The sequence below is a fragment of the Pleuronectes platessa genome, chromosome 8, assembly GCF_947347685.1.
Source record: "Pleuronectes platessa chromosome 8, fPlePla1.1, whole genome shotgun sequence".
Lineage (NCBI taxonomy): Eukaryota > Metazoa > Chordata > Actinopteri > Pleuronectiformes > Pleuronectidae > Pleuronectes > Pleuronectes platessa.
In genome coordinates, this window is record NC_070633.1 from 15733180 (window position 1) to 15756413 (window position 23234).

The following is a 23234-nucleotide window of genomic DNA, read 5'->3' on the forward strand; positions in this document are numbered from 1 at the left end:
ATGACACCACATTAAATTCATTATATGTTAACTTGGATCTGCAACACTCTCCAAACACTAAATATCAGTCCCCTAAACATGTCTGCCTCGGCACCGGCAAGATCCATTGGCTGGTTATTTATAAATTTATTTATTTATTTATACTTAAGACATCGTCCTCGATATGAATGAGCATTCATCTGTTGTTTTTTTAAAAGGAGGAAGCGAAAAGTCACAGAACAAAGTTTTTATTAAGCATTTTTATTGCACTCAACAAACACACACTGAAGGATTTTCTCCTACACAGAACTGTGGCTTAGTGCAATTATCCAGAGCGTGTTCAGCCATGCGATGCCATTTACAGCTACACACACAAGGCATGTTGAAAAACGTGACATTTAACTTAAAGTAACTTCACAGACTGAGTAAACACTATATACATGTACATGTTTAATCATTGAGGTTACTTGTGGCAGTCAATAATGAATCATACTGTAAGTCAACCAACACACTTTGGGTTCCTTATACAATATTCTTGCTTTCAGAATACAAATTCAATACTTTATAAATTTATTGAGAGACTTTCGATTTCATAAAATCTGAGCTGGAGGAGCTTGGTACAAAACTATGTAAAACACTTGATTATCAAAGGTAAACCATGTTATCTGTTGTGTAAATGCTGCTCAAACACGTATGGCCATTACGACATGAAATGAAAATGTATCTGTCCGTACGTATGGTTAATAATGGCTGCAGCGACAGTGCGAAATCAGTTGGACCACAGACCAAGTCTCAGTTTTGGACCATAAAGTGTGTCGAGTGTGTGTGTCCTCTACAGCCTCTCGAAGCTGACGGCGCAGAGGAGGAAGATGGCGTAGAGAAGCAGGAGACTGAATCCCAGCCTGCGGTCCAACCTCCAGTGATTCAGATGAACACACAGGACCTGAGGAGAGATACATCGAAAGAGAGAGGGTCTGTTGTCATTGCAGCCAAAATTTTGTACAAGACTAACTTAATTCCCTTTTAACTGCTTTCTAAGTCTGAAAATACAATCAAAGGCTCTCAAGGGAAAAATATCAGATAAGAAATCCAAGGTGAGGAAGAACAGAAGGTGAATTTGTGTACTGATGCTACAATATGAAGAAAAACTCAGATCAGATTTACTATCAATGGACAGATATGATTGATCACAGAGATCCACTCACGGTCAGTGTGACTGAGGCCAACAGCAGAACCACTGAGTACACCAGACCTTTGCTGTTGATTGTTACCTAAACAGACACGAAACAAAACAAAAACACTGTTTTACAAAGCTTTCATAAACCTGCAAAAAGAAGTTATAACACAACATAAATGTGTCAACATATATTACGTTGATATGGTGAACTCTGCTACCCATTTGGAGTAGCAGTATTTTACCCTACCAGTCCAATAGCCACTCCCTTTTAGCTCCATGTTTGGTCTCTACCACCTTCCAAAGGAAATAGCTTTTCAAAATTGCTCTTCAGCAAATGCTAAACCCTGTTCACCAGATAGCTGCTAACTGTTTGAGTCTCTGGTACTGGGAAGGTGGTATGTTTTTTGTTGAATTCAAAGCCTGTACAAAAATGACTCAACAGAAAGTCAATTTTCTACCATGGAAACAGCAGAATATGTTTTGGGTCTTAACCACTCCCGTTAATTGGTCTCCAAGCGGAAGGCTCCTGACCCTGATCATATGTTGGACCTGGCTAGGTTTTAAGGATCATGAATCAGGTCAGATATATTAGTTAGAGAGTTGGAAAGCTGGTGTTACCACTGATCCATAGCTGACTATGAGAGTCCTCAGTGCCCAAGGGAAGCCCAGGCCAAGCAGCACATCAAAGATGTTACTGCCAATGGAGTTGGACACGGCCATGTCACCCATCCCTGCAACATTTCACATACGCACAAACACAAAGAGGAAAACAAAAGATGGAATCATCACTGGTCATCTGTGATATGTCTGAGGTCATTGTGATTTAGATTAGAAGCAAACCAAAACAGGCTGCAACACAAGTAGTGAGTAAATGGTTTACAAGTAGTAGAAAAGTACTAGTAAGTAGTATAAATAATATTAATAATATTTGTATGTAAATATGACTGGTATAGTGCTTTAAACAATGATCAAAGACAATTTACATAGGATAAGAAGAAGTTATAATCAGCAGTGTCAATGCGTGATGAGAGACGATCACACACACACACACACACACACACACACACACACACACACACACACACACACACCTTGTCGGGCGACGATCAGGCTGGCCATACAGTCAGGGACACTGGTGCCGGCTGCCAGAAAAGTGATGCCCATGATGACTTCAGGGATTCCAAATGTGTGGCTGATTATCGTCACCTAGAGGGACGAAAAGAAAAGGGGTTGTTGACGTGTTGATGTGTGTGTGTGTGTGTGTGTGTGTGTGAGAGAGAGAGAGCATGTGTGTCCTCCTGCATGTGTGCGTTTCCTACCATCCAGACCATGAAGTAGGAGAAGAGGGCTATCCAGAGCGTGGAGGAGAGGAAGGTGAGCAGGTACCAGCGCTCCCACCGTGGCAGGTTACAGTCAGGGATGGTGAAGAAAAGCAGAACGCTCACAGGCCAAGAGAGCAGCCACTTCACACGCATGCACCAGCCGTCTGTGGACGTGATGTTGAAACACACAAATTTCCCACCATGGATCATTACGGATTCATTAAAGATTCAGCTTATAAATAATTCACACAGCTTGGTGTGGATGTGTCTAAGACTCAGTGCCACTCTTCTCTAATGAGCTCCATTAACTATGATCCATCTACTATGCTGAAAAACATTAGGTGAAGCAGGGGGACCGTTCCTTTCCTTTCCTTCTTTCTAATTTCCTGAGTTTGACATGTCGGTTGAAATAATACAAAGAAAGGGGATGTTTTTTGGAGACACACATATTAGTCTGAGTTATAACTGACTGAAAATAACTACTTGACTTCGACCTGTCAAACGATGTGTAGGTGATCAGTGATCTTTGAGTTAGATATTTGACACAAATTAAAAGACCAATAAGAAAACCACTAGCCTGGATGCCAGACGAATTTAGCCCCGCCCACAACATTTTTGGTCGGGCAGTTCTTGGCTGAACATTTTCTCTTAAAAATAAAGATCCTCTTCTTATCTTTGTGTCTTTGCATTGATGTTCCTCATGATAACAATCGGAAAGAACATTGTCCAAGATATCTACCTATTGTGCAACTTGGTCAGATAATTGTTCTTGTCTCATTAATCTTGAAAGCGTATCTCTCAGCTGGAAGTTCTGTGGCTGTTTATGGGAAGTCAGAAAGCAACGTCTGTGGCCTCAGATTTAAATTAAATAGTAAAGCTAATTCTCTCTTAAGGACATTACAATGTGAAATAAATCCAAGATGAGTCTCTGTTTTTATTAAACTTACAAAATGTAATTTCCGGACCCACAATCGAAACAATATCACAAGACGTCTGATGGAGTAGTGAAGCAGCTTGGGATCATATTGTCTTCACCACCATACCTGACACAACTCAGGTGCAAATCATGTTGCGGATGAGGTCATGTGTTAGAATGTGTTTTTCCTTTGGCATATGTGTTTTCCCCCCCGGGGGATAAGACACAAGCAAAGCCACACCAAAAGCGATTATGACGAAATTAAGAGGCGACCTAAATTAAACGTTCAGTTTACCTTGAATAATTGTGGATTTCTCTCAGTTTGAACATTGTTGTTGGACACATTGTTGATAATGTAAGTACACAAGTCAATAAAATATATATATAATTTAGATCTAGTCGATTCTAGACATTTCAATTAAGAGTTGTTGCATATTATATCTTTAACCACTCACATGGCACGATGAAGGGTTTGAATGGAGTGTTCTCCTCCTCTTGTTCCTCCTGCTCGTCCTCCTCTTCCTCTTCCTCTTTAGACGGTGCTCCCCCACTCGTTCCACCCGCCACTTCTTTACCCATCTCCCTCTCTCCCTCCAGCGTCTGCCTGTCTTCCTCAGCCACCGACCCGTTCTCCCTGCCCCTTGGCCCGCTAGCTCCCAAAACCTCCTCCCCTGAAGCGGCCCCCTCCTCTGGGCCAACCCGAGCCCGAATCAGCCTCTGCCTCTGTGGGTGGGGAGCGGAGTCAGAGAAAAGACAGAGGGAATATGAAAGAAAATAAGATTACAAGAAAGAGTGCTGCGAGCTTATGGATATTACTTCATCAGACTGTAGAAAACAAGGTGCGGTGATTATGCAGCCAGGCATGTGCTCATATTCACTGGAGGGGATTTAGGAAGCGTTGATCAGGGTCATGCCTGAGAGCAGGGGCAGCACTGGCAGTCACACATTAATGTGGCAGTGGGAATGAGAAGCACACATGCAATGAGGAAGCAGATTTGGAGAATGACTTGTCTGATTTTGTGTCTGGGAGGTTATTATGCATCAGGCAGCCCTCACACAGTAAGTGTCTGTTTGTTTCTTTGTGGATTTATTACATGGTGTCGATTTAACAGCAAACAGGAAGAGGTTTGATGTTCCAGTTAGAGAGGGACTGAGGTCGCAATATTCTGTATGCACTCGTCCAAGCCAGAGAGAGAACTAACCAAGTCCGACAGGTTTTCTGTTTGTTGTGATTGAATCTGACCCGACATTGATGTTTTCACCAGTTACAGGCTTGTCCAGTGTAAAAAATAAAATACATAGTTTTAGTTTGAACCTGGCCCTGTGTATCCACATTCTAATTGCATTAGATACTGTATCTCTCTGGGTCTGGAAACTGCTGGATTGTACACAACTCAACAATATAATTATATATATATATAACCAGACGTTTTATTAACAGACCGTGTGAGGTGTACCTCACTGATGACCATGTGCCCTGCCATACGCAGGCGGGTGAAGGGGGGGAAATGCAGGGTCATGAGAAGGCGGAGGCTTGCCTCTGAGAAGGAGAGCTGGTGAGGGTGAGGGTTCATCTGCTCGTCCACCATCGCCACCCCTGTGTCCTGACCGGCCACCACGCACGAGTCTGGAGGAGATGAAGGGAAGTGGACAAATATTAGCAGGAGATTAAATCCGAGAGGACACGAGAGGACAGTTCATTAAGTCCAAAGAAGTAAAGACAGATTTTGTGAAGGAGAAAAGACAGAGAGGAAAAGCTCTTTTCCTCAATGTGGTGCAGTTCTATTTCAGCTTGTTATCCACAGAGGAACATAATTGGGTTTGACTGGCAGCATAAACTGTGTCACTGGGTCTGTTGAATGCACGTACAAACACGAGCTCCAGCACCTGGCTTCAGCGGCACCATGTCGTTGTCACAGTCTCCGGCGTTTCCGACAGCAGTTGTTCGTCGCAGGATGCTCAGACACGGCTGACCTTCCCTGATGCAGTGCTTCTCTACCAGGCTGCACAGGGACCTGTTGAACCTGCACAAGAGATATTAGTAAGTGTGGAGTGATGGGTTCATACCAACAGGAAGGTGAAGGAGGAAGAGACTCACTTTATGATGACGATGTAGAGGCCGTACATAGACATCAGGATAATGGTTTCCCACCTGAGACGTGAAGACAAACACCAGCACAGATCCATTAATACCAAATTCAGCTCAATGACAGTTTGTCTGTTTGTCTGTCAAACTGATCTGATGTTCAAACAGCAGGAGAATGAACAGTAATACGTTCATAACATTCTTACCACACAACTTTTTCATCATAGATCACCTGCAAAAAAGAAAGTAAATAAGCCTAATTACACTTAAAACAAACATTACAAGTCTGTGAACCGACAGACCATCCATCAATCCCCCCCTCCCCCCATCCATCCATCTGTCATTTAATCAGAGGGTTTCTCACCAGGATAAGCACCAGTATGGACAGGATGTAGAAAACAGAGTCACGAAACAGAGGCCACCAGCTCAGAGAGATGGGCTGCAGAGAACAGAAACGCATGAGACATCAATAATAGTTTGACCAAAAATGTTTTGCGACAACAAATCTTGTACTGACAAAGTTGGCTGAAAGGATGACTGTTGTTACTTTGCTCAAAATTATGTATCTCTTCTATTGAGGCATTTGGAAATGTGAGGTTATGTCCTTCTTTTAGCTCCTGGTCTGAACACAGTGTGTGTGTGTGTGTGTGTGTGTGTGTGTGTGTGTGTGTGTGTGTGTGTGTGTGTGTGTGTGTGTGTGTGTGTGTGTGTGTGTGTGTGAGAACCACCTGTTTGGAAAAGATGCCACAGAGACCGATGATGACCAGGATGTTAAAGACAGCTGAGCCCACGATAGTTCCCACACCCACATCTCCCTTCGTAATAAACACCCCTAAAAACATAGAACATCAAGAGTCATATCTAGTCATTAAAGAAATGATGGATCGTTTCTCCCTCACACACATATTAAACCAGCAAATCAAATGTAGTACAGAGGTATTAGGTTTTCATAACCACAGGGGCTGGACAGATATTTCTTTGCATACTGATTGGGTAATATTCACTGAATATCGCCTGAAGTCACCCAGAACACTTCTTTCTGTTGAGAGTAAAATTAATTATTGGTGATATTTGAGGAAAATGTCCTTGAGGCACATTTACAGGCAAAAGTTTTGTTCTTATACACAGTCAGACATTTGTCTCCAGCAGCATGTCCGTTTTTAAGAAATTGCACCTTATATTCTCTATAAACATTACATGAGAGATGAGTCTTCTAGGCAGGGTAGAACACCTCGATTGTATCTAGAATAAAGTGCTTATATTATTTTGTTTCTCTCATTTCCATAAATGTATACGACATCTCTGTTTTACAACTGGACCACCCCTGGATAAAGGGGTCAGAATATGGACACCAGACTCTTATAATTAATGGTGGAAGGAGAATATGTGAATTCCAAAAACTGAATAATTCACAAGTTCAGACAAAAATGTCTTTTGACCCCCAGAGACAGTCCGGCCTCTTTAGAATAAAATGAAGGATGTTTGTTTATGTGCACTTCTGCTCTTCACTTTAACGCTTGCTGCCTGTGAGCTTTACACCATTCATCTCATTTACCTTCTTTTTGTTCTTATCATTGCATTCATCCCATGTTAGATAATAGTAAATAAATTGTCTTTAATTTGGACCCAGTTGTTATCTGTGTGTTCTTTTGAATCAGAGAACAGAGATCCATTGAATTGGAGTAACAGCTCCTTATATGAGACTGATCGATTTAATCAGAATGTTAAAATAAAAAAGAGCAAATTAGTTCTGCTATTACACTGCAAGCCTGTGGACACTTGACTGCTCTCCGTCCTGATCCTGTGAAGATGCATATGATTGCTGGTGAGGGCTGATGTAGGAATGATCAGAGCTAACCCATTCGTAATTGATTAGACAAGCGTCGTATTTACCGATCAATGAGGTGAAGAGCTCGGGGGCGGAGCTCCCGGCTGCCATGAAGGTTGCCCCGGCAACATCCTGACTGAGCTGGAGGTTCTGGAGGAGAGACGAGTTTGAACAGATCAAGAATAAAACTGGGGGGGGGGGGGGAACGGACAACTGGAGCAGATTTAATTGAGGGGGCAGATCTAGGAATATTTTCTTACATTCTTCAACACAGCATGGTGTATTTGACATTTTTTGTGAATTTCTTAAGGCATAATTAAAATACAGCCGTGTGTAGGGTTATGAACCGGATGTATCTGCTCTCAATACATGTGGCAATTCAGCCATGGTGGTGTTGTGCACGCCCCAAGTTCCCTTCGTGTTCTATAGGTTAGAGCTGGGGAGAGGGAGGTCTGCTTTTGCTTCACCTGTTGCCACAGCGACCTGACTGTGAATGAGCAGCGAGCGATGGTTGGGTGGCAGGATATATTTTTTTAACATCACAGTAAATAGGACTGTATTTTTCATACCTCTGATATTTTCTCCAGCGATGGTACAAAGTAAACATCACACACGATGGCCAGCGCATAAAACATATAGATGGCCTGTAAAATATAGGAGATATTATATTGGTAAAGCTCTAATGCAACAAATGCAGTTTCTTTCATTTTAAAGTTCTGGATGTAATGCCGGCAGAGCTGATACTCACACAGAGAACATGGAGGACGACTGCTCCTTGTCTCCGCTGCTCCAGAGTGAAGACATCTTCAGGGAATTCACTGATAGCTATAAAGAAATGGAGAGAGGAAAATGGGAAGATGAATGAAATTAAGTAAGTCTAAATAATTTAAATGACAGGAATTGGACCATGAGATAAAACTGAAACTGTTGTTTCAATGATTGATGGATCCCAAATGAGAAAATCTTCTGCAAATCATCCCCTTTTCTGGAAGCTGAGACGCGTTTGCATCAAGCAAGTGACCAATGTTCACCTGCATGAATAGAAAGGAGCTGTACAACTCAGACCAGTCACCGTGACACACGAAGGAAACTTCTCATTCCAATCAGCTAATACGATCACGACGTCCCTGCTCTGGGTCCCTCAAAGGCTGAGTCCCCTCAAACTGTGTCTAAAGATGTAGATGTGCAATTTAAAGAAATGAAGGATGAGGTGGACTGGAGCAGAAGAGGAGATGTGGGATTAAAGAGATTAGGGGAGAGATGGTTCTTCACACTGCTTTGGCACAGTTGAGTGACAGAAAATTAAACAACAAGGTTTTTGATAATGATTGAAGAGTAATATTTAATAAAATATGAATTTGTTACAGGCTCACAAATTGAAATTTAGTTGTTTTCATTAGTCTTTTGTGATCGTGAAGTAAATATTCTTGATTGACGATGGCTGGCCCAAGAAAATAAACTATATGAAAATATTAGCTTCGGATCTGATCAATTACAATTGGCATTTTTCACTATGCGTTGTCAAATTTTGATCAAAAGTTTTTTTAAGCATCTTAAAACTCATTTTTTTACCTTGTGGTCTTCACGTACTTATCCCTCTTCGTTAATCTCACTCTTTGTCTAAACTTCTGTTTTCAGGTTTACTTGCCGACTGTTCTTTAGCTCATGCGACTGGAAACTGAATATTACAACAAACATAACAATTGACGAATGAAAGCAATTTGATGATATTACCTTTGGCAATTGTTATTTATTCTAGATTAATGGAGAATAATAATTAACAGGTCGTCATTTGCAGCTCTGAGCTGAAAAGGAATTCACTTGTGTGTGTGTGTGTGTGTGTGTGTGAGACATGGATGCATGTCAGGTTTTATCCCCTAGCAACACAGGCAGTGACAGTGGATGAGGTTGAAGTGGTACCACAGTCTTGCACCTTGTCGCACTCCTCTTGTGACTTCACACATGACATCTAAACTCAGGTAATTCAATCTTACATACATCACATCATGTAGCTGACGCTTTTATCCAAAGCGACTTACAATAAGTGATTTCCACCATGAGAGTACAAACCCAGAACAGCAGGAAGCTTCTCCTTCCTCTTCTCCATCCCTATCCCCCTTCCCCGGAATCCCTTTGCTTTATCACCCGCAGATCCAGGGCCTCTGTGGCCGCACCATGGATTGCGGTTTGTGAATCGCGCACCGGGGGTCGCGGTGGTGGACCCAGTGTGGCGGATTCTGTGTCGTGTGGGCTGATCGTGGTGGTGGTGGCGGACCCTGTGTCGCGTTGGCATCGGGTGCGGGCATTGGACCAGGACCACGGCGGCTCGTGGTGGGCGGCGGTGGACGGTGACTGAGGACTGGAGTGGCGTTCTGGTCTGGATGGTGGATCGTGGTCCTGCTGGTTGCTGACCATGGACTGTGATTGCAGCTGAACTGCTTGGCATGTCATGTTGGGGTTGTCCTTCGGGATGCTTACCCTCATCAAATGCTGCTAGAGACTTTAATCTTTAATCTTGAAGACTTTAATCTTGATGATCTTTTCCTGCACGTGGCATCTATTGCATTTCTGTCCGTCCTGGGAGAGGGATCCCTCACATGTGGCTCTCTCTGAGGTTTCTACGGATTTTACCCTGTTAAAAGGGTTTTTAGTAGTTTTTCCTTACTCTTGCTGAGGGTTAAGGACAGAGGATGTCACACCCTGTTAAAGCCCTATGAGACGAATTGTAATTTGTGAATATGGGCTATACAAATAAAATTTGATTGATTGATTGATTGATGTTAGTACATTACATTACTTTCCACCTCTTTTCATTAAGCTGCACTGCCTGTAAACCCCACCTTCAAGGCCATCTTGACTCTGAGTGGGACAATGTCAGCCTCTTCTCTTCTCTAAGTAAGCTCAGACAAATTCCGTAACAAGTAAATAAAACCGCTGCCTCCAGAGAAACTTGTGACTTTCCTCACAAGGTTTTCTGATTTAGTTGTTAGGATTATAAAACCTCAAGTGAGGATTAATGTCACAAACAGCAGAGTGAAGCAACTTGTGACAAATGTGGATGGAAGATCCTGCACAGTGGAAACATTGTGCAGTCTGAGGTGTCACATGTAGGGATTGAGACACGGATGTGAAAATAACCTGTCACATGATTGGGTTTGGACACCCAGATCAAACGGAATATTTTAGCGGTGTTTTGGAAAGAAGAAATATGATAATTGGAAGAAAACAGTTTTCAGACCTTACAATTCCCTGTGGCGGTATGCTTTTTTCCCTTTCTCTTTAATTGGCTGTAAAATGTGTTCATCTCAGTATCAGACTATGAGATCATCTTTCTCTCTCGGTCCTTCATCACCTGCTCTGAGTGATGAGCCAGGGCTGCTGATGAGAGGCGACCAATCAGCAGGTCAATGACGACAGGGCAGGCACTTTGAACCGCAGCAGACACACGCAGCATCCAGCCGCGGACCCAGCGTTCAGTTTCCTAGCAACTGGGTCCCTCAAAGGCCTAACTGTGTTTAAACATCTAGATGTGCAGCTCCGAGAAATGAGGGATGATGTGGACTGGAGAGGTGGGTCGATGCCACGGAGGAGATGGACTTGGATAGAACAGATTAATAGAGATGGGACCACACGCTCTCATGCAAAATACACTCACAAAACCCTCCGGTCAGATCACCATAGTGACTGCACATTCATCACTGCATGAATATTCAAACCCAAACTTCAGTCTGGGTGTGTTAGTGGTTAGAGACATCATTATCCCAAGTTGAAATTCTCACGAGGAACTGTTTTTCAAAGGACCAGACAAATAAGAATAAATTAGTACGAGAATAAACTCTCTTCTCCTTCATCTCACCGGATCTAGGGATGCTGTCATTTTGGTTGTCGGCTTCTTTTGGCTGATCGAGCTCTCTCTTGAACAAGATGTCAGGATCCACAGAGGCTCCATGCAAACCTAAAGAGAAAAGTACATTAGGAAAAATGTAATAATAATAATAATAATTTATGTCAGTGTTTGTAAAATCCTGGAACTTTAGCTTAATGTTTACATAATGTCTGTCAAATAAATTGTTTGTTTGAGGTTGCAGTGATTTTGTATTAAGTGTATTATTATTATTAACATCTAACATTTGAATATGTTGTAACTTGCGTGGTTACAAAAAATACAAGTACTGGATGAGTTAAAACCATTGCAGTTAGTGTATATTCGTGTGAAGCAGCACCTGTCACATCATTCAGTTGAAAGATCCAAGCGGCTGTGATCAGACCGACTCCACAGACGCAGAACCGCGGGAGGAGGCGCGTCTGCCTCGGCGTCTTCATACCCGCCAGCCGCCGCCGCTCGTCGGGCTCTCCGCTCAGAACATGTCTCTTCCCCCGCCGCCGCTGATGCTGTCGCTCCTCCTCGGCTCCGGACTGAAACGATCCGGCCTGTTGCTCCCGATCTACCGTCGCTCAGCTGTTCAGGCTCCGCTCTCCATCCGCGACACGGGAGGACGTTAAGAAGCGTCGGCCTCTCATCAGCATCTCAGCGCCCGGGACCGGTGAGTCAGAGTCGGTCAGTCAGCGAGCCCCGACCAGCCTAACGCAGCATCCGCGTCCGCTAGCTCCAGCTCCAGCAGATAGAAACACGAGCTGCAGCATCTGTACAGAAACACCCCTCTAACCCACACCGTCCTCACGTCCCCTTCAGTCTGATCCCCGATTAATGATGTGTTTCTTCCCCTGACTGGGAGGGAGGGAGTCACAGACGAGCCCACCAGGGAGCGCCGTCAGCTGGGTGGGGCGAGTGGACTGAGACTGGCAGCGCATGGAGGAAACTGTTGGATGGACACACTTAACTAATGCACACAGCGAAACACAGTGAGTCCTAACTGTACAGTGAGATGGGGAATGAACCGCCCTATCATAACTATTAAACATGTCATTTTAAGCCTGTCCCAGAATTTGTCATGGTTTCAATGTCAAACTACATCCATTCACTTTCATAATTAGTTTCAACATCAAATTACACAGAGCACCCAGTTTATTTTGAATAATTAGACTTTATATTTTACTTTAAGAATTGAGTAAGTGACTTTGATGTAATTTCAGTCACATTATAATAGGTAGGCCTCTTTGTTTTTGAGAAAATATGTAAAGTAACAGTTTTTAAAGGTTCAGTGTGTAGATTTTAATGACATCTAATGGTGAAGTTGCATGTTGCAGCTGAACACACCTCCCCTCACCATCCCCTTCCAAGCATGAAGGAGAACCTATGGTAGCCTTCAGTTGTCATAGCAACTTTGTTTGTCCAGTTTGGACTCCTGTAAGAAACATGGCAGCCACTGGAAGATTTATGAATTAAAATATTTAATGTCATTTTTGTTGATTATGCAAAAACTGTAGGACATGTTTCCATAAAACCTGATGGAAGGATGCGATACGGATTGAGGAACAACGCATTCGATTTTGGTGCACATCTGGATATGGGGGCAGATCCAAGATCATTATTTTTTCACTTTTTTTAACATAGAGCTTTTTTATATACATTAAAAAAAAAGTTTTTCGAGATAATTACCTGGATCTTAATGAAAACATTAGGCGTATTTACAGGGACTGTTGGCTCTGCTGAGTGCCATTCTAGTTAATGTTGTATTTTTGAAGCAATTAAAATATTAGCTATAAAGCCTTATGATTTGTGTCGAAAACAAAAGTTACAAAAACAACCCACATTGATGCAGATGAGTGGATGTCACTTTATGAGAGGTTACGATTTTTCAATCAAACAGGAGGTGCGCCAGCATAGCGCACACTGCAGTAGGGCGCTAATATCATACGTGCACCAGTCCAGAAAGTGTTGATGGGAAACAAATCACTGTTTCCTGAGATGCTTGCTGACGTCACACAGACCAAAACCAGGAGAAAGAAGATGCACATCAGGAAGAGGCCGGCTCTCTGGACGGCTGTTTGTAAGGATCCTGTCCGTCTTAGATAATGGGGAAGTGCAGAAAGAAAGAAAAGAAAAAAGAGCAGCATCAGCATGGTACAAAACTACAATATATTGTCCAAAAATGTTCCTCAGTTTCCTTTATCATACGATCATTAATATATCAGAGCTACTACCTGAAGTCCTTTTTGGTCTGAAGATCTTCTGTGAGACTCTGATGGTTCATCAAGTCCTCGGTGTCAGTTTCCTTCTGCAGCAACAACACCAGAGATCATCAACAACAGAGCTACTTCAGAGAGTGGACTCTGTAGAGGAACTCTAGTGGTCACTTGTGGAAGTAAATTAAAAAGGTGGGGAATGTCTTAGTTTCACATTTTATAAGAGTCAAGAGTCAACACATAGACGCAAGACCACATACGTGTCTTTGATGTGCAGAGTCTGATGTGCTTGTTTTCACTTCGTCTAAAGAGGACAGCAGCTTAATCTCTTCTAAGAGGGACAGAGGGGGACTGAGCGATCCATCGGTTTCTTCTGTCAGGTCACCCAGAGCAGAGCTGGAAACCAACAGCAGACACATAATCCAGTGTTGAGTGCAAACAGATGTAATTGTGACATTTAGTGAAAGTAGAGAGGATTTTGAGTGTCAGAGTTACAGTAAGGCCTCATCCTGTCGGTCCTCCCACTGCTCTCTCAGTTCCTGATTTGTCTTCCTGAGATCCTGGAGCAAAGAAATCAAAACAATATTGCAGATTTATTCCTGCACTGAACTTTTATTATTCTGTAAACAATACAAGGCTGTTTGTTGTGAAATGTGTCAGAAATAACGCGAGAGGAAATAATTAAAAGCTGCAGCTTCAAGATAGTATATTTAATAAAATAAACAATTCATTTAAAATTCACATAATAAAAGGTTGTTAATTTCTTAATATAAGTTTATTATATATTTTATTATGTGTGTTTTCTTTTTATCTATAGTTATACATAACAATGTTTGTTGTTAAACTATAAACTATTAAGCTCCAATTTCTTTGTCATAAGCGTTTGATAACGAAATCTTACGAATCAAAGCCAATTTTTTTTCAATGTATGTCTGCCGATATATCATTCTAAAATGTTGTACTCCTTAATATTGCCCCCCCCCCCCCCAGAAATCCTTATTGATCGGGCTACGATGATGATAATGAAATTATGGTCTGTGCTCAAATTTACATCTTTACCTTTATAATGATGGAAAACTCTTCTACTGTTTCCTCCAAGTGCTTCAGTTCTAAGTTTTTCTATTACAAAACACACACATTAAGAAAAACGATGATCAAATAATGACAAATACAAAACTGTCAAAATATTCAGATTGAATTTCCAAAGACAAAGATCATAAAAAATAAAAAATGTTGGTCAGTCGCTGCCCAGTACTGATTCATACCTGATGAAGACTTTCATCCCTCTGCTGCAATCTGACATTAGCCTCCTCCATTTCAAACTGAGAAAACACACAACATAACAAATAAAGAGCTGTACATTCACAATGTCAAATGAGCAGTGATGGGATGAATGGAAGGTGAACAATAATTTAACGTCTCTGAGTTGAATCCTCTGTCTTACCTCAATGGTTTTAAGCGCAGCCTTGAACTTGCTCAGGCTGATCATTTCCTGCTCTCTCTCCTGCTGAAGGTTCTTCAGCTTAAATGATTTAAATTTGGAAAATGTTCACATGAATGTATACAAATCCAGTGGTATTACTGCATGATGACAGAATGGAGTTGTTGTGTGAAAAGGAACAGACATTACACCTCTGTGGTTAGTTTCTTATGTTCTTCCTTCATCTTGGTGGATTCCTCCTCCTGCAATAAAAAAAACATGAAGAGTCAGCTGGAGACTTTTAAAATGACGAGCACAAGATTAGACAGGTTGAAGTTTTTTGGGTTTGTCTACCTGATATGTATGATAGCCTGATGGCTGATTTATATCTCTCGCACACTGCCAGTATTCTGGTGTCAGAGATTAATCTAGTTCGATAATATGTGAATACACTACTGTTTGTATAAAACTCAGAATGGAAATTCCATTTCTTACCAACAGGAGCATGTCATCAAGTCTTGAAACTCATCTTAAATTCTATATGAAAATTTTGACTTTGGAAGAAAAAAAACCCCCATACATGTATCACCTAAGCCACACATTCTCTTTACTAGGGATACAATAAATAATTTAACAAAAATCAGAAAAATAAAATGTTTACAGAGAAACTTATAAAATTGCCTAAAATTTGTTATCCTTGACATTAACCATTAAGATGAGATACCAGTGCAGTGAGGGTTTTCTGGATACGTCCTCTCAAAGGATGGGAATATGGTGGGTTCAGAACATTTAGGTTAGTATAAGTGATATAACCAACTGCACTAAACTCCCTGTTGTTGAGTAGAATTACCAACGAAAGCCACATCATATCACTGTGACCGCACTTTCACTAAATCTAAATACTTTCCCGAAACACCACAAATACATATTGCAATACAATAAAAATTATGGTTTCCCACCATTTTCTGAATCTGTTTGTCACTGCATGTTTTAACAACAAGGTCGTCGGTAAGGAAGAACCTGCAAGGTTCTGCTTCAACTTCCTGTGCTTGACTGATGAGCTGCTCCAGGCTACAGACACACAAACAACCTGCTGACAGTTAGTCAGTGTTACAGCACTGCTAGGAAAGCACTAATACAAAAACGGTTAATAATAAAGGCATAACAGTATTTAAATGACACAATCTGATACAAATTTAAATACAATGCTTAAATCTACTGGGCTAAAGATGAGTCTTTCATGGCAGGTACAGATATGTATCAAAATAGTCATAAGAGGTGTCTTCTGAAACAGAGCTCAGAGGAAGAACATATAAATAAAATAGGACAAGAAAGGAGCCTTGAGGTATATATGAGTGCATTGCAGTGGAAACATTTGTTCTAATATATTTTGTTACGGTGGTTGTTGGCTCGAATACCAAAAGGATGCATATTGTAAAAGACAGATATAATTATATTGCAGATGATGAACACGCTAAAGGATAATTGCAGTGACAAGTTGAGGTCAAACGGTCCAGGGACCTTTCTGCTAACGTGTAGATGATGATGTGTGACAAGTTACACTTTCACTTGTTTTCTCAGGGCGACGTTCTCTGAGCGCAGTGTCGCCATATCTTCATCTGCAACATCCAGCCAGAGCCTCATCGTAGTGTTCAGCTCCTTCAGCTGGCTCTGACCATAATCCAGCTCAGCTATTTTCTCAAGCATCTCCATCGGTGTCCTACACACAAACATTCACACACAGACACACACACACACACCAGAAACAAAGGTTCATATATTGCTCTTAGGTGAATAAATCATACAGTTTGTGTGTGAAGGTTCGTTCAGTGAACATCACTCACATATTTTCCTTTGTGGTTTCCATCCTGGTGGTTTACTGCTCTCTCCTGCTTGTGATCAACATATGAACAATTCCCATTATAAGTGACACACAGAGACATATTCTCCATTCTTCTTCTATCCTTCATTTATACTGCATCTAATAATATAACAACATGACATATAAGCTAAAAAAAAACACTACATCTGTGATCCACTGAACAATGTTTATGGAGTAAAGCTCTGTATTGAACTAGACTCACTGATCCAATTAGCGTATCTACTGGTATACCATACATTCATTATTTATACAATTAATAATTGAGATTTAAAAAGACTGCAGGGTTTCTGCAGGGTTTAAGGTATAAAATATACGGATGAAAACTAAAATGGCCCAGAATTGTAACTGATGTTCAAATTATGGAGAGAATGACTTTTTTACGCTGAATCTACGGTTTGATACATTTTTGCAGTATTGGGAAAAATGGATTGTCTTTGTGACCTCACAGGATCATCACTGATCTGTTACTGTGTGAATTGACATTTATTTCCATCATTATACCATCTGTATAAATGTATAGGTGACCAACTTTCTGTTCCTTGTATGTATGTATCTTTCATTGTATCTTTGTTTCTTTAAAAGTAAAGTATAAAAAAAGAAAAATCGCCCTGAATTACTCAAAACGTGCAAGAATTAGTGACAATTATATCACACTTGTCATTTCCTTCGAGCTATTTCTAACAATAATTCATTATCTATACATAGATAACATTACTTCATGAAGCACACCCTTGACCCACATTTGCAGCATAACATGGAAACGGACGGAAAACCACTTTCAAAAATAACATATTTCAAATTCAGTTGCACAAATAAATTGGATATGACCTAAAAAAGCTTTTCAAGATGTTTTTTTTTTGTTAAATCACATGCGGTGACTTTATATGTGACATTACATCACATCACAGTGACAACTTTTAATACTTTTTAAGATCTGCAGATATCCTGGAGTTACATTGTTAGCAACGACATAAGGTTACGTCAAAGTAACTTAAACAGCTGCTCTGTCTAGAAATTAAAAATCTATTAAATACAGGAAATACATCTGATTAGCCTGGTTAGCTTTAAGCTAACACACTGTAATGAGAGCTACATCATCTGAAAATGTTTTAATAACTACAGAATTTCTAATGGAGTTCAGGTTCAATTTCATGCTACTTTCCATTGCTAATGTTAGCTCACGTGTTTTGATTTAGCTAGCTCACAGCCAGATTGTTTTCGAAAGAACCGATTTAATTCACATTTTAGATGATACTTGTAAACATTAACTAGATTTGATAAGAGATGTCAGTGTTTTTCAAGACCTGTTGACAAATAGTCACTCATGTTAGCTAGCTAAATGCTAACCACACAACCACAGCTAACAGCGTTCAGTTAACTAACTGTAGCTTGCTCATCAAATCCTAATACACTCATTCATAAGTTGACCAAAGTAAAAAACTACACTAGTACTTTCTACTTGTTCTCTAGTTCTATACTAGAACAAGAGGACTTACCTGCAGTGAGGTGCAAACTGATGAAGGTATAGAAGCTACATTGTGGGTGTGGCTGCTCCATAAAGCTCAGCTGTGTTGACTGCACCTGATGATCACAGTCATGGTTGAGAAAGGAGCTGTTGGTTGTTTTTATGAAGTCAGACATGGAACAATATAATAGTACAAAACATCTCCTGGCATTCTCGTGTATTAGGATCATGGATGTGGGTCCAAAATGGCTGTGCCTGTATTAGTTATGATTATATATGAGATAAGGCAACAGGCGGTTTGAGAACATCCTCCCTGCAAATGAATTACAAAGGAATGTGAATGAGTAGATTATGTGAATAGCTTTTTTTCAGTCAAGCACTCAATTAATGTTTTAAATGATTTCAACTGAAGAAAAAACTCATTTCAATCCCAAGTTTTATTACCACAACACAACTGACACCAATTTTCAGTGTAAAAAATAATTAAATTATACATTTTTCCATAGTTCCCCTTCATAAACCTTAACTTAATCAACCTTTAATGGCAAAAACAAACATCGAATGGCACGACAGAGTGGAAAAAAGAAATAAAGCACAAATATATTCAGCAAAACAACTACCAATGCTGACAAACAATAGTTTGGATTGTACTGTCAATTTTGTGTTGGACAAGTAAGAGCAGCCGCGAAACAAAGGCATAAGATTTTTCCACAACATTTAAAGGCCGGGACAATTAAAATGACAAAAAGCAAAGATGCAAAAGAGCAGTGGATGGGGATGTTGTAATGAGGCAACAAAAGTGAAGATGGCATCAACGCTGTGTCCCTAACTCATACTAATCACTGAATCAAGGCAGGTTTTGAGCACCGGAAAAGTGATTAAATAAAATAATCTCATAAAAAACCTAGTAAAACATTTCCAGGAAACATATCAGGAGAAAAAAATATAACTATACAACTGTTAGAGTGTAACATTTCTGGAAAAATGTCACCCTGAAGCCTGGCGTCTGACGGTGTGTTGTATCACTGGTTGTAAAAACAAATAAAGAGTAGGAAAATGGAGCACAGCAGTCAGAACGTGTCATGTCATTACACTGTAGGTTTGGTTTAACAGTCGCTTTCTGACTGACACATGCACAGTTTGATATGGAACATGGAGAAGGACCATTCACAAGTGATGTCAATAGGAAGATTTTAAATACTGCATTTACTAAATTACTTCACATGTGTCTGTAAACTGCAACATTAGCTTTCAGAGAAGTTGCCCTTCGGATGGTAAGACATCACTGTCAGTATCCAGTAAAAAGTTCAGTGTATTTGCAATAAACTCAGCTTTATAATCACAGCAGCTAACGCACAACAGCATATAAGAGGCAAATGACGGTGTAGTTAATAATCCGATCGTCTATTCAGGAACAGCGCAAGCCAAATGCGTTCGCCCCTCACATTTAGGCAGCTAAACTGCATCCAGCCGGACTACGACACAGCAGCTGCAGTCTGTGAGAGCCTGGTAGTGAGCATTTAAAACTGTTAAATTTTCATCTTCAATAAAATACATTCACGTTTACATACATTTCAGTGCTCAGTACTCCAAAGAAACTTGAAGCCCGCCTCAATGAGCGTACAAATTACCTTTGGTTCAAATCAAAGTACCTTCTCAAGTAGACCCCTAGATCCTCTGCTAAAGATACAGAGAAGATATTGATGGGCAAAATCCAACAAAACCACATGATATTCTAGCTTCTTCCCATCCCAAAATGTCTCCTCTTGAACTGAGGCGATCTCCCCTGCTGCTGATCCCTACCACCATTAACCATCACCACAAAAGTAAGGACAAACAGCCTGGTAATCTTCGGACCTCCTAGCTGTTACCGGCTGGGTTCCAGTGACCCCGTGACCGGGAAGTTGATCCCATCTCCAGGTAGAGGTGATGGGATGAGAGGGCAGATCCAGCAGAGGTACCAGCGAATGCCCAGGGTGCTGCGCATGTTGCCCAGGACTCCCAGGTTGTAGGGTCGGCGGGATGAGTACCACTCCCTGGTGGTCTGTCCCCGAAACAGCAGGAAGAGGTGGAAGAAGAAGAATGAGGACACCAGCAGGAAGCCCACCACACATGTGTCAGCGATGAAGGCGAAGGCAAAGGCGCGGGCTGAGACCTGGCCTAGGACACGGAGAAGGGACACAGTCGGTCATAAAACACCAGGTAGAGGCATAAAGGCAGCGTTGGTTTGTACTAATATTAGATAATAATATTAATACTACAACTCTGGGAAGGTAACTAAGGGTTAATTTAGTTAAAAACATGAGGCATCCATATGAATATGTAAATTTTACTACTGATCCCTGTGGAACAATGTGGGAGATTAATGCTATTGTGATTGGACCAAATTTAAAAATGGCAAATTAAAATAGAGCAGATGAAACACATATAAAGTGGCAAAAAATGTTAAAATAAATAGTTTCAGAACAATTGAATTAGCAAAAATGGGATCAACATGCGCGACAGCAGATCTTACCTGAAACAAGCATGATCCAGGGTATGAGCAGCAGCAGGATGCTGTGCAGGCTCACTCCCTCCTTCAGTATGACAATGAAGACCTCGGCGTTCATCATTGTGGCGTAGAGGAGCCCAGACCACATGAACAACAGGCAGCTCAGGAAGAAGCGGTAGTTGCGAAAGCCCACACACTGGCCGAAAAAGACACAGTGGTGATCCCGCCGCAGCACACACACTTTGCAGTCATAGCAGTGGGAGCATCGAGGAGGAGTGTGTGTCTCACATGTGTAACAGTACCTGTGGGAAGAAAATAAATACTAGTCTATAATTTCAGAGATGCACCTAAACACCATTTCACAGATGAAACTGGAACAAATGGATAATATTGTTTAATTTATAGGCTCTGGCATAATTATATTGCATATTGATTGTTTTTGTTGTCTAAGCTACACTTCGTATTTTAGTGAGCCCTGTGTTTGGCTAGGATGGAAACTGTAAGTTTGAATGGAAATAGCCTCCATATATTATAGTACTGGTATTATATTCCAAAACTAAGATGGGAAGTCAATAAGAAATCCTTGATCTGAACTGGGAAGTCTTTCCTCAACCATGAGTCCAGACTAAATGAGCACAAAAGTGTGTAGATAAGTGTCCACATACCTTCAGCCATACCACATAATGTGCTGTGTATTCATCAAACAGTAACAACCCCCTGCTCCTTCCTCACCTCCAGCCCTGACCTACGCCTTCTCCTCCCAGGAACACCCCCCTGATGCTGGGACTGGTCCTGAAGAAGAGCAGGGCGTTCCAGCAGATGTTTCCCAGCATGAAGTACTGGGCCAGCAGGTGGACCAGCTTCCACCAGGCGGACCACTCCGTCTTCTTCTGGTCCGGCTCCAGCGGAGCCTCGACCACCACCAGATAGCTCACCTCCGCGGTGATGGAGAAGACCAGGAAGGTGTTGAGGACCACGGGCAGGTGGCGACACACCCGCTCCACCCGGCAGAAAACTTTCGCGGCCACACTCGTCATGTTTCCCTCTCGGTTGTGGCCGCGGTGTGGTCGTGGAGGGACCGGTTTGACAGACACACCCTCGAATAAGCGTCTGTTAGCTTCAGTGGCGTAACAACCGACTCTTTAGCGTCCTGACCGACTTTACTCCAGACTCGTGATATTATTTAAACCTTCAACTTCTTCTGAGACAAACTAAGGTCACAACAAAGTAAATACAAGACGCTGCCACTCTCACCACGGCTCCTGTCAATGGACGGAATCTGCTCGCGAGTGTTACATAAAAATATATCCGTGATGACTCAAGCTACTTTTGGTTCCGCTGGTAGCCAAATAAATCGTGTGCCCTTCTCGAAACGTAAAATGAACAGAGGTAACTTAGCACATAAACTTCAGTTCTGTACTTGTTCATGTTTAGGTTCTTGTACTTGAGTATTCTCATTAGTTACCATATACTTTCAACCCACCGGATTCATTTGAAAGATTAAGATACTTTAGATGCATATAAAATAGATGATAAGTTTATAAAACATGATTTGATATAGATGAAACTTCCTGACAGTATATACAAATAGAGCTGAAATGATTAATGAAATTACATCCACTCTTCTTCTTCTTCTTCTTCTTCTTTCCTTCTTCTTCTTCTTCTTCTTCTTCTTCTTCTTCTTCTTCTTCTTCTTCTTCTTCCGTTGTTTTACCCATAGATGGTTTTACCTGCCAAGATGCAAATTTCTTGCTAGATAATGGCAATGGCTTTCGATTGTACACTGTACCTGTAATTTTTTTTTAATCTGTTACTAATGCTAATATATTAATAAAACATATGTTCAGTCTCTCAAATGTGAGGATTTGCTGCTTAGTAATAATTTCTGATTCTACAAGTTTGTTTGATTGGGGTTATGCTAGATCAGTGTTACTTATCAACGACATCACATCCTCTTCATCCGCTAATTCAGCCAGAGCAAGTAATATATGTATAATGAACTCCTCAGGCCGACTGCACACAAGCTTCTTCTCTCAAGCTGTGAGGATACTCAACAGGAAACAATATCTAATTTACACGTGACAACAATAAAAGCTTGAACCTTGATTGGACCAAACAGACACTAGGAAGGTGTCGCTTTAGGCTCTGGTTATTGTGATGGACATTTCTCACTATTCTGTGTTTGCTGTCGGCAGATGTTCCCACTTCTGGTCCTTGAAAGCTCTTGAATTATCCCTTTTCCTCAACACTGCCCATACACAAGTAGCTCATTATTGTCTGGAAACACTTGATCCAGGTAATGAGGTTTAGGTAAAGAAGGGAAATAGGAAGATTTACAGCAGTGCGACTCTCCAGGACTAGAAGTGGACCCCCCCCCCCCCCCATTGGAAAATGTTGCTGTGCTTCTCCAATATATTTTGCAGTAAAGTAGGCTGATTAAAAAGATAAATGTTATTACAATTTCATTATTAATATAAATTTAATATAAATCAAGGTTTCAGACTCTAACTGGCTTTTATAAGAGGGTCATTTAAATATTCAAGGTCCATACCATGTCCAATTGTGTTTAATGGTATAAAGT

At 41.1% G+C, this 23234-nt stretch overlaps 1 protein-coding gene, 1 long non-coding RNA gene and 1 pseudogene across 2 annotated transcripts; all 3 read right to left on the reverse strand.

The window, feature by feature from the left end:
• Positions 1 to 298: 298 nt before the first annotated feature.
• LOC128445578 (sodium/potassium/calcium exchanger 3-like) lies at positions 299 to 12120 on the reverse strand (annotated as a pseudogene).
• Positions 12121 to 14453: 2333 nt separating this feature from the next.
• On the reverse strand, positions 14454 to 14952 carry LOC128445432 (uncharacterized). Its single transcript, XR_008339460.1, has 3 exons — positions 14840 to 14952; positions 14661 to 14717; positions 14454 to 14514 (listed from the first exon to the last, which is right to left on the reverse strand). It is a non-coding gene; the product is annotated as an uncharacterized LOC128445432 (long non-coding RNA).
• Positions 14953 to 18581: 3629 nt separating this feature from the next.
• On the reverse strand, positions 18582 to 21945 carry zdhhc24 (zinc finger DHHC-type containing 24). Its single transcript, XM_053428084.1, has 3 exons — positions 21386 to 21945; positions 20678 to 20955; positions 18582 to 20322 (listed from the first exon to the last, which is right to left on the reverse strand). The coding sequence occupies exons 1-3, from the start codon at positions 21688 to 21690 to the stop codon at positions 20030 to 20032; spliced, it is 876 nt and encodes a 291-aa protein (XP_053284059.1). The 5' UTR covers positions 21691 to 21945; the 3' UTR covers positions 18582 to 20029.
• Positions 21946 to 23234: the final 1289 nt, after the last annotated feature.